The 12,298-nt window shown below is 46.2% G+C and overlaps 1 protein-coding gene across 1 annotated transcript in view; it reads left to right on the top strand.

Annotated features, from left to right (window-relative positions):
• The window catches only part of LOC138510659 (long-chain-fatty-acid--CoA ligase ACSBG2-like), a 508,494-nt gene that overhangs the window by 485,330 nt on the left and 10,866 nt on the right, over positions 1-12,298 (top strand). Inside the window, exon 11 of the mRNA XM_069626444.1 lies at positions 2,472-2,718. Within this exon, the coding sequence (XP_069482545.1) occupies positions 2,472-2,718 (247 nt within the window). The remainder of the gene's footprint in view (positions 1-2,471; positions 2,719-12,298) is intronic.

The raw sequence follows: 12,298 nt of genomic DNA, 5'->3' as shown, positions 1-12,298 counted from the left end.
CTGATCTGCACTGCGTAGAACGTCTTACCTTTAGCGTCTCTTAATGAATTTCCTCTGGGATTTACTAGAGCAAGATTAGAAAACGAGGACATGCATCAGTGTCTCAATATCCAGCGTGTATACACATCTTCACCTTGCCACATCGCTCGGTCTATCCCAGGGACTGCTCCCTTTTTATCTGTAATGTGTCTCGCTATTATCATTATTATTACTATGGTATTTATTGAGCACGGACCTCGCTTCGAGAAGCAACGGAGCGCTTTACAGAGGTGTACAACATTACGGATGCATAACAGACGGCTTTTCAGTGGTAACAACAGAACAGATATTCAGAGGGCGACAAAGGAGGGGTACAGCTGTACCGGATGGAGGGGAGAAAAAGGCAGATAGTGTCTAAGATGTCAGGTGGCGCGAGGGGTGAATTGATGGCCTAGGTGGCTCTTGAGTTCTTTTCTGAATTGGAGGAGCGTGGGGGGCGAGTCTGATGCCGACGGGGAGGAGGTTCCATAGTCTTGGGGCATAGGCAGAGAAGGCTTGTTTTCTGATCCTTTCCTTTTTGCAGCAGCTGATTTCACGTCTGCACGTGTCCTGGCTTCTGGTGGCGCTGCAGAGTTTCTCTGCAAGATAGCTGGGTGACTCGAGGGCGACTGCCTTATAGATGAAGCAGCAAGACTTGAACGTGATTCATGCATGCAGTGGGAGCCAGTGAAGGTCGATGAAGGCCGGGGTGATGTGGTTGTATCTGCGTAGACCCTTGATGAGATGTCGGGCCGCGTGTAGGACACTTCTCAGGGGTACAAGGGAGGATGCCGGGAGGCCTTTGAGGAGTACATTTCCCCCATCCAGGTGAGATAGAAGCAGTGCTTGAATGGTGGATCTAAAGATGTCCGGAGGGAGGAATGGCTTGACATTTTGCAGGAAGGAGAGCTGATACCAAGCTGTCTTGAGTTTTCTTAGCTATGTGTGTCTTGAAGGAGCGGTGTTTGTCAATGTGGAACCTGAGGGACTTGGCGCAGGAGGTGAGCTCAGGTGTGAAACCCTCAGACTTCATGGTGGATAGCCAGGTCTGTATGTCTGGGTGTTCGGTGTTATTGGTGAGGAGTAGGAATTTGGTCTTGGAGGGGTTGAACTTCAAGTATGCACTGGACATCCAAGACTGGATCAGCGAGAGGCAGGTTTTGAGCCTATAGATGTCCTTGATGGAGCCGATCTTGAGGTATAGCTGTGTGTCATTGGCGTATTGGTGGATGTGGATGCTGTGTGCGGCTAGGAGGGCTCCTAGCAGCTCCATGTATAGATTGAAGATTACTGGAGAGAGGACGGAACCGTGTGGGACTCCACAGATGACGGGTAGCATTGGCGATCTAGAGGAGTCCATCTGAACAAACTGCTTGTGGTTGCGCGGTAGGACTTGAACCAGCATAGGACAAGTTTGCTGAACCCCATTCGCTGGTGTAGGGTGTTCGTAAGCGCTTGGTGGTCTACTGTGTCGAATGCAGCAGAGTTTGAGTAAAACCAGGAGGCAGAGGTGGCCATCATCAAGGATGATGAGGGCGTCGTAAACCACCTGTATGGTTGCCATCTCTGTGCTGTACCTGCATCTGAACCTGGGTTGGTAGGTTTGGTGTCGATGTGTTGTGCGGCTACCGCTTTCTCAATGATCTTACCTACAAAGGCAAGACGGGTGATGAAGGATAGTTACCTAGATTGTCGGGATCCAGAACGGGTTTCTTTACTAGAGGGAGGATTTCTCCTGTCTTTAGGGTCAATGCCTTGAGTTAGGGAGCTGTTGATGATTTCTAGGTAAGTAAGGAGAGCTTCTGCGGGGCGGCTCTTGAGGATGGATGTTGGGAGTATGTCATCTGTATACAATGTGCTTTTGAGGGCGGTCAGGGTTTTTACCAGGTCCTCTGTCAAGAGTGTCTTCAATGTTGCCCAGGGTATGAAGATTTCGCAAGAAGGTGTGCAAGGTGGGTCTGTGGATGCAGAGCTGCCGTCTATGTGCTGGCGAATCTTGCTGATTTTGTCGAAGGAGGTGGATTGCAAGCAGAGTTAGGTAGCGGGTTGACGAACGCTTTGAAGAGGGCTCTGCTTTTGTTGTTGGCTTCTGCTGTACTATTCCGATAGTAGGAGGCCTTGGTTGTGTTGATTAGTTGGCTAAATTGTCTAAGAGAAAAGCTCGACATTTCTCTATGACTAATGATATGTGCTGCATTATATATATATATATATATATATATATATATATATATATATATATATACATGCACACACCTTTTACACCCTTTTCGTACACTGTCTGATAATAACAGAATCTTGTTCTAACAGATTGTTCACCTTGTTGTATGTAAATGTCTTAGTTGTACAGAATCCTAGTTGCTCGTTTAGGTCAATGACAATAGAAGCACATGTTAAAAAATTGGTATTTCAGCATGAGCCTGATTTTCTTTGTCCTTTGTTCCTCTGCTCAGTGCACTGTCGATCCAATTACACTAGAACCCAAGGATGAACTGGCCCCAGATGTGATCCAGTTCTGCCAGCAGCTGGGCAGCCGGGCCACTCGCGTGTCGGATGTGATACGCTCCAAGGACCCTGTGATCTACAAGGCCATCCAGGAGGGTTTGGACCGGGTGAACCAGAGGGCAGTTTCCAGGGCGCAAAAGGTGCAGAAATGGACCATCCTGGAAAAGGATTTCACCGTAGATGGTGGAGAGCTCAGTGAGTAACAGAGACATGTCCACGTTATCTCATGTGTTAACCGCATGATTCTTGCTAGATTAATCATTGCAGCGTGCTTTAATAAGGAAACGACAGCCCTCATTGCCAGATGCTGTTTGGGAGTCTTGTTGTAAACCCCATTAGTCCCACAGGATAATATTCCATTCAGACACATTACAAATACATTTCTGTGCCTCAAATAATATACACTGTGCGTGTATATTTCTTAAGCTTGAGAAGGTTAGTCGAGGAGAGTTAAACATTGCACAACATTGGGTGCTTTTTATTTGTATTTTAATCTCTTACCACTGCCCTTATTTCAAATATGCCCTTGTAGTGTGAACCGAAAATATGGACAGTATTCACAACCATATCCAATTGCTGCCAGGTTTCTGATGTCTCTAGCCTCGTGGGCCAGCATGTGTTTCACACTATTGGGTCTCATGAAACCCCAAGGATCTGCTTCGTCAGGGGCCAATTAACATGAAAAACTAAAATGTACATAAAGAGACTCCAATCTTAATTGAAGGAAAATACTTTGTGTGAATTTATTGGAATCGACCAGCATTAGTGTTTACCAGTACCTTACATTTCCATATTGACACGTCTTGTACATGCCCTTAAAGTCCTTGGTTCATCATCAATATCTGCCCCCAAGATTGAGAAACCCCATGTGTTTTAAGCATTATATTAAGTGAGAACTAATGGAGAATCTGGAACTGTTTCTTCAAGTCACACACTTTTTGTGTGTTTTGGTCCTGGTGGCGCTGGAAAACCATAAGAGGCTTATGAAGATGCCATCCTAACACCCCCTAAGATCCCACACCAATAAAGTAAACTTCCTTTTCCAGAGGCTTATTTTTCTCCATTACATTCCTGCTGAAGGATGTCCTTTCCTCTACTTTTGAGCAGGGGACTGAGCAGCCCCTCACCTGCTCAAAGTTTATATCTGCGCTGCTGAAGAAGGACACTTACCTTGGTCTTTGCAGGAGGTCAGAGGCAAGTACATGGTGCTCTTTTGGGCAGTATATTTTGTATGTTTGCATGGGTGACTATACAGAGGAGGAGAATTGCAGTCCTTGGTGTGGTGCCTCTGCTCACAGTATCTACACAAGCTGTAACAACGGAATGCCTTTGAATGTTTGAAAGCGTGAGTCCTATGCCGAACTGTGCATATATCTACGAATATATTTCCGCAATAGGTTTTCAAATTGTGGGCGGATCTTTCCCAAATATGGCAAATTACTGACCATGACAGACATGATTGAGCATGCCACATTTGTTAAGAATCCAGGCATGCGATCAAAGGTTATAATCTTGCATAGAATCGCCCCTCCCCATGATACCCGGAGCATCCGGTGGGAAGGTACTCACACCAGGAAGCACAGTCAGTACTTGAGAGCTTCTGAAACTTCCTGATGGCATTGTAGCAATATTTAGGAGGGATTTATAGCGCCATCAGGGCTGGGGGCGAATGAGCTGAGGGGCGCTACATGCACTATTTGTGCCGCGCACTGACACTACCAGAGTGGTCACTAGGCGCTCTGGCGGATCTGAAAAGGATGGTGTGAAAAAAAAGTGGGGAGGGGGTGGGGTTTGTAGGGTGAAGTGAGAGTTGTGATGTCCTGTTGGCAGATTCAGTTTGGGTTGCACCGTTCACTGAGCTTAAGTGTGGTTTTTTACGTTGGTGTGAATTCTTGTGTGCTGTTGTGCTGGGCTATGTGTTAGTCTGTTGTTCCAATGTGGTGAAGTATGTGTGGATTGCTGTGCAGAGAAATGGTTGTGTGAGTTTCTATATGAAAAGTGTATGCGGAAAGTTGAGGTTTTGGAATTGGGTTAGCAGGTTTTTTTTAACATCTGTGATTATCCTGTGTGATTGAAATGGTCGTTTGGCCGCCTAGTTGGCAGGCATGTTGAGGAGTGGCAGTTTTCCTGGCTGATGAGGGCGTGTTCCCCTGCCCTTGGGTTGCCTATGTTTGGGCTAGAGGATTGTGGTCCCTCCCTGCCCAAGCTGTGTGGGTCTTTTACTTACCTAAGTTTCCACTGTGGGCTAGCGGTATGTGCACATGGGTGATAGGGGCGTCCGTCCCCCTGCCCTCTCGTTAGGGAAGATTAAGTTAGGGTTCATGGGTTCCTCCCTGGGATTATTATTTCCCACCGGATCTATGCTTTCTAGTCGTTTCCTTCTGGTACTCAAAATGGTAGACAATGAGAAAGAACACACCTAGATTTGAGATTCCTGGTTAGTGGGAGAAAGGCCTAGGTTTCACAAAATGGTAGACCATGTTAATGTTAATGTTAAAGAGTATTTACACCACGCCCCATCACCACAGGAGTGGTGCCCGGCTCTCTGGTGGATCTGAAGGGGAGAGAGTAGGAATTAGCCCGGCCTAAAACACTTGCTGAGCCCAGGTGTGACCCTCGGTCGGAGGCCGTCATGTGCTGTTGTGCGAGGCCATGTGTGGCAAATACTGGCCAATGGTGTGAGTATTCAGGCTTTTGTTATCAGAATCTGCAACAGGCGTGAGAATCTGGCATTTTGGAAGCAATGCATGGTTTATAATCAGTGCTGGAAATGAAAAATCTATATTGGGGGAACCGTCACTTCTTAGGAGGGGTGGGGCTTTGGGAAGTAAGGGGCGGGGGCATGGGGCGTGGACCCCCTGGCCAGATTGCGCCACACAGTATGTCTATAAAGAACCCAATCCTGGTGATTTGCATAAAAGCAAAGAGCATTATGGGAACAACATAATGTCAACCATTTTAAATGTTAAACATGTCTTATAGTGATTCATTAAGAAACTTTTAAGCAAATAATGGCCTCTTCTGTTTTGATTGGTCACAATATTCACCCTAATAAACAGATGTCTGTAAAATTCAGACCATATATACCAGTTTAAACAGCTGCAAAATAGTAGGGTGCACATCATCCTTTAGGATGGGGAAGCGCCTGCGCATCCAATAATTAAGAAGAAGAACAGCTGCAAAACTGGATGTGAGGCTTTGGCAGTTTCTGTTCGTGTTCTGAATGTTCATATTCAATGGATTGAGCAGCAGAAGCAGCCTGTGCTACAACGAGCACATTGCTTTCAGGCAACTGACAAGGTGAGCATGCTAAACAGCATGCTTTCACTGTGTGCACGACACAGAAGTGCCATGAACTGTCTGCAATCCGCCTGTTTTTGTAGAAACTGGCATATTGCAATCGCAACAGCAGTTTCAGTGAATAGCAAATTTAAGAAAGTGCTGCTGAGTACATTATATATATTTATTTCGGAGGCTTGTGGAACCTGCTTAGATCACATGCTGTGCATAGGCCGACATCTAGTGGAAGCTGCAGAGTATTACAGTTGTTTTTGAAACTCAAAAAAAGGGATGTCAACAGGGCGTGCCAGTAATACTATCCCTAGTGTGACGTCCACTGAACCCATGATCCTTCTCGCGTCAAGGTCCCTCAGATTGTTTTTTTCCGCCATCATAGACAGACGCTAAATCGTGGGGTTCCCATTTCGGTTTACGTCTTTGATTATTTCAATTAGAGTTAGTTTACTATTCCTAGTGTTAGAGAGAATTCTCATTTTATGGCTAATTTTCCACACCTAGTGAGTCCCCCAGCAGCTTTGCTGGATTTCTGGAGTTATTTTTTCACTTGGTAAGAGTGTGCCTCTTTTTCCCACTCTTACCTGTGTTTTTGCCATGTGTATTTCATCTGCTTTTGTGATTGTGGACTGTGGAGTACACCACTTCAGTTGCCCCCTTCTATTGTGTGTTACATCGCACCTTCAATGCAGAGACACAGGGTTGTCTTTTAGACTTCCCACTGACTCCATTTCTGAGGCTGACTACTGTCCCCCAGAAAAGGGTAAAGTTGCCATTAACTTTACTTAGTCATTTAAGCACAGATCCAGTATACCCCATCTTACATGGAGTACTGGAAAGGGTTAATCCTTAGCCCTTTGATCTGTACCTCCTAGAACATTGTTTTGCTCTTTTAACATTTAGACTTGGCTGGTGGCAGTGGTATCTACCCTAATTTTTCTACCGCGATTATACTATATAAACGTGGTATTGTTTTAGGCTATTATATTAGCCTCGAACTTAAACCCGCTTGACCAAATACTTTTTCTTTTGGCTCTGGTCGGATTCATGCACCATTCTTTTTGTTAAAGTCCTTCTTGTGTTTTACTTTGCGTGGCAAACCAGGTTTGCCTCCTTTGTTCACTGTCTTTTGGCGGGCTTCTGCCAAGAAGCCCTCCTCCAGGCGCCTGGGTGTCTAGGTGGGCTGAATGTGAGCGAGGGGTCTAGTTGCCCCGAGGACATGGTATCCTAGGAAGCCCAAGTCGCCCTTTGCCATGATTGGCTGAGGTAGTTGTCCGGGCTGGACAACCCCCCTGCTGCGGGATTGACAGCCAGGCTGTGTGAATGGTGGATCTTCGCATAAAAGGCAGGTCTCTTGGGCTAGAAGTCAGAGTTGCCACTGGAACTACAAGGAACTGAAGAGAAGCGGAGAAGACGGCTGCTGCAACTACCCCATCCCGGTGAAGCCCTGCTGCAGTCCTGAGCTATCTACCGTTTAACGACCAGATAAGATCCTGTCTGGAGTCTTCTTCCCTTGAGCCTGGGGGGGATAACCAGCTCATCTTCCACAGCCAGAGGATCGTCTTCTTGGTCGAAATCGCTGCACACAGCTTTAGTGGTCTGGATAGCTATCTGAAGAGCCTCTCCTGTTTTTAAGGAGCTTACCTTTTATTCACCGTCGCTGCTGCCGGCCTCATCCCTGTGTGGTGCAGACACCTCCAGACGTCCTCCTTCGCACCGATGCTCCAGGAACCTTGGGTCTGCAGGAAACTACCAGGAACAACTGCCGTGGCACCAGTTTCTTCATTGAATAAGGTACTGTGTTCTGCTTGAAGAATTAGGGTGAACCCCTTTTCTTCGCCTCAGGTTTGCCCTTGTTTTTCCTCCTTATAACTTTTGCTTCCTCTGTTGCTTCCTCTGTTGACAATATCTAAGTACTCCTGGCAACGTTGAATCTTGAACTGTACGACTGTCCTCGACAACAGGAACCCGGTTCCACTTGACACTGGCTCTGGCCTATTGACTCTTGAATTCCTGTCAACTAGTGTTCTCTGATTTTGTCTGCCTTGACAAAAGTATTGCCTATGAGTTTTGCCCCCAACTCTCTCTGGTTAACTCAGGTGCTAAGTATGTTTTTGCCCCGGTAACCTTTCTTGCCGCGGATACGCGTTTCTTTAGTAAGACCGAACTGTCATTACTGTTAAAAAGTGATCGCAAGTGTATTCCCGGTAATGTCTTTTGTTTCATAACATCGGTCCGTTAAAACATAGGATACTTACCTTGAGTTAGAGTGCACCAAAGTGAATTGGTTGGTTGTAGTGTATTTTACGTGTGATTTTGAATTAATAGAAGTGTTGTGTTTATAACAACTGGTTTAAAAATAAATGTACTTATATTTTTTACCTGAAACCTTGAGTCAGTGTTTGCTTGAGCCACAGTAATTGTGGTCCCTTTGTGTAATCTCTGCTACTGCTCATATACTCTTGAGATACGCCTGGCTGCTCCGCTACTGCTACCACTATAACTTAGTAGTACAGGCTTGTACCAAAGGTAAAACTTGCATTGCCACCTGTAGTCTTAATTGTGTGTAGTGGTCCCTAAGGGCACTGCACAGGATTCTGCCTAACAAGGGCCACAAGATGGGATGCTTGTAAGGGGCAAAGCAGCAAGTAACTCCACAAGGGCAACCAAGACAAGTCTGAACTGAGAGCTTGCAAGGCTACACGACAATAGGCAAGTCCTCTTTGTTTTACAGTACCTTTGGTTTGAAGAAAAACTGCTTCCAGCTGGCTTCTTTTCCTTTGTAGGTCTGCAGATCCTGTGTTCTTGGGTCTAAGTCATGAGGACAAGGGGAGGATGTCTGGGCACTCCTGCAGTACGAATGGAAGGTCGGCAGCAGCAATGGGCACATTTCAGTTCAGCAGCACTTTGCGGTTTCAACTACCCGCTCTCTCACCACCGTGGTTCTTCGATACCACGATTGTCATGTCCAAATCTCAGATTTCCTCAATTTTTTTTCCAAGATGGTGGGGAATACCTACAGTAGCGTTCCAGCCTTGCAGAGTTCTACACGCATTGAGGCTCCGCCAACGTTGCTAAGGACGACATATCAGTCATCTCTGACAATGCAAGAGTGCGTTGCTACTCCTTCCTCCCAACGCTCCGTAAATTTGCACATAGTGTATCTCCTAGCTACTCTACTCGCATTCTGTGTAACTTCAGCTGTTCTTCTCTCCCGCTTTTCTCCTGTAAGGGATCTTTATCTCTGCACGCTCTGACCCGCGGATCGTATCCAGCCACACTGTGTGTCTTCATCAAAGGCAGATCAGTGCTCTGTCGGTACACGGGAGACCTTGCTATTCCAATCCTTAGCATTGCACATTTCCTTGTACTTGCATGCGTTTATGCTCATTTCAACATAGGACTCTCGCGATTACGGCCGTTGCTATTTGCCGACTACGAGCAGCGATCCACATTCATCCCAGTTCTGCAAACAAATTCGGCGGACAAGGTAAAGACCTGCTCGTAGGCTCCTTTTTGCTTATCTCGTTTGCTTCCTAGTACTGCTCTCAGCCCCTCCTTAAAGAGACAGGATTAACTATTTCTTCCGGTTCATTCAAGGCTCAGACAGAATACCGTACTATCCAGAAGAGAATAGCCTCTACATTCCTGATGATCCATTCTTAAGGGTACAAGCTCTTTTCTTTTCTATTTATTCACATTTCCCTCAACCCCTGATCTATTCTTACCTCTTTCTTTTTTCACCTGTGAGCTAGAAGTGAAATACCATTGAACACCAGCGACAATCCCCAGTTTGTCCAAGCACCAGTCTTTTGAACATCGTGGGAACTAGACCAGTGCATCCAGGCAGAAGGAACAAACAACACTCCACAGCCTACAGGGGTTTCTTCCCCAGAGGGTTTCCCTGGGATTATCTTTCCCCTCAGGCCATTGAACTCACCAGGGGGGAAAGGGTTTACCAGGGTGACTTTTCATTAGCATCTGTGTTGCTGCTCTTCTCATCAGGTCAGTGGAGACTGTCCTCTTGGTGAAATATTGATTTAGTCTGGTAAACCTTTGTATACATAGCAACTATGGACTTCCCTCGCATCTGGGGTCCAGCACTCTGTTGAGGTGGCTCAGGCTTGGTCATTCCTGCTTCAAGGGATTTCGGAGGATCTTCCTGGAGCTCAGGTTTGACTTAAAAGCGATGCACTCGATCTGGTGCTCCTCTTCCTGGCACTCGGTTCCTGCAGCTGCAATGGAATTACAGCCAGCTCTGAGAGGATGTCCACATGAGTTCACTCCCTGGGGGAGAAGACATCCGTTGCAGGGTTTCTCTAGTCTAGGCAAATTCAGAGCTTCAGCAATGAAGCAGGGCTTCACCGGCCAAACCAACGGTCCAGGAGTTGCAGTAAGCGTCTCTTCCAAGTTCTTCTTCGGATTCCTTCGTCCTGTGATCGACTCTGCCTTCCAAGCAAAAAGCCTCGCCTTTTATGCAGGTTTCTCCCATTCATTCGCAGCCTAGCTGTCACTCACTCACTTTTGAGTGCATTCCTGTAACCATGGGGATTAAGCACAGGGAGTTTCGGGCACCTCCCTCACTTCCTGCCCCTGCCAGACACGCAGAAGTCAGAGGCAGGCTTCACCAGTGAATCCCACCAAAGACAAAATGAACAAAGGGCTCCAAACCTGGTTTGGCACCAGAATGAATCTCAAGAAGGACCTTTCCAATAAGAAATGGCGAAAAAAGAAGACCGGTGCCATTTTGACAAAATGGGCACCAATGGGTGTTTTACTGCAGCTGCAATTGCAGCCCGCGGTAAAAACACACAATGGTAGGAAAAAGTAAAGTATACCACTGCCACCAGCCATCAATTGTAGAAAGGATAACAAAAATGTTACATGAGAAACTAGACAAAGGGGGTACTAAGTAACCCCTCCAGCACCTTATTGTAAGATGGGCCTCATTATAAGGTTGCCGGTCCGGTAACAACGGTACCGTAAGGGCAAACCTGGCGGGCCGGCTGGCACCCTTAGCAGACCATGTCGGATACAATGACACCATTCACAAATGGGGAGACCGGTGCATCCGGCCTCCCCATTCGCATTTGAGCCCTATGGGTCTCAAATGGGAATGGGGAGCATTTTATTCCGGCGCCCGGGAATGGGAAATTACCAGGTCCGCCGGGGCTATAATGTCCCGGTAATTACCCATTCCCGGGTGCCGGAATAAAATGCTCCCCATTCCCAGTGCAGAGTCATAATGAGGCCCAGTGTGTGCTTGGTCTAGAAAGTTACAAAATGTAAGTAAAGTCAATTTCACTTCACTGCTCTTGGAAACAGTAGTGTCACCAACAGAAGGTATTTAAACCTTTGGGAAATCTAAGAGTGTCAGGTTCTCTTCAAGCCTTCCGTAGGAGCTGCTGGACCCCACAGTCCCTCACTAGCTGCTCAGGGCCCCACTTTCAGATTTACAGTGGAGGGCAGTTCAGTTAGAGGGGGAAAGGGAAATGGGATAAAACAACAAACGACACAGGAGCTCTTCTTGCTTCTTACTTGCACCCTGCATAGGAGTCAAGGAGTTATCCACCATTTCATGTAAATTACTACTGAAATTCTCACATTAAAATCATTCAATATACCTTTGGGTCTTCCGAAATACGTCTGGAGGAATCGTAACCTTTATACTTGTGCTGCTTTTGCCATTCTAAAATATTTCCAGAATTTTCAATAAACAGTCTTTGCTAATTTTTTCCAACGCCTCTCTTCTCAGTAGAATAGAATTTTTTGCTACCTGGAAATTTCAAATTCACTTGCCCCACAAAATAGTGTTTTTTCATATTCTGCAGTTTTAAATACCAAACGTTGTTTCTGAATTCAATTTGCTGTCTCCACCTTCTTTCTGAACTAAATGTGCCCAAAGCGTTATTGTTCTTTGCAACAAAACCTCTCGTTTCCTAACAAGTGACCTAAATATTCTAAGACTTCTTTCAAACTACATTTCCCAACATGCTGACGGGAACTCTGCTCAAGGCTGCACGCATTCGCGTACTCTGAAATTGGTCTGATTAGAGAAAATAATGCAACCCTGTCGTGGCTGGTGTTCACTAAGCAAATGACATCAGAACGACGTGTCAGGGAATGTTTTAATCCTTTGTTTTGACACTGTAAATTGGTTATTATACTGAAGGACCTTTTCGCCGACGCCTGCAGCCCGACGGTAAAACTGCACAGCGCGGCTCACGTTCCCTCGAACGTTCGCGCTCGCTGTTACAAACTCAAGCGCTACGGTGCATTAAACATCCAAACAATTAAAAACGGAACAAGTTACTGTCTATTACTGTTGCAGAGTTATTTGTAAATGACGAAGACTCCGCCTCACTCTCTCTTACAACTCGCTGCGTCACGTGATTATGATGCTGCACAAAATGACATTATTTTCAAATCACACTCGTTCCGTTTGAACTGCTTGCTTATTAAACCCAATTTAGAACTGTTC

Source organism: Ambystoma mexicanum, chromosome 6p (assembly GCF_040938575.1).
Source record: "Ambystoma mexicanum isolate Mex_15411 chromosome 6p, UKY_AmexF1_1, whole genome shotgun sequence".
Lineage (NCBI taxonomy): Eukaryota > Metazoa > Chordata > Amphibia > Caudata > Ambystomatidae > Ambystoma > Ambystoma mexicanum.
The sequence above is the reverse complement of the archived record's forward strand: the minus strand, read 5'-3'. Positions and strand labels throughout refer to the sequence as shown.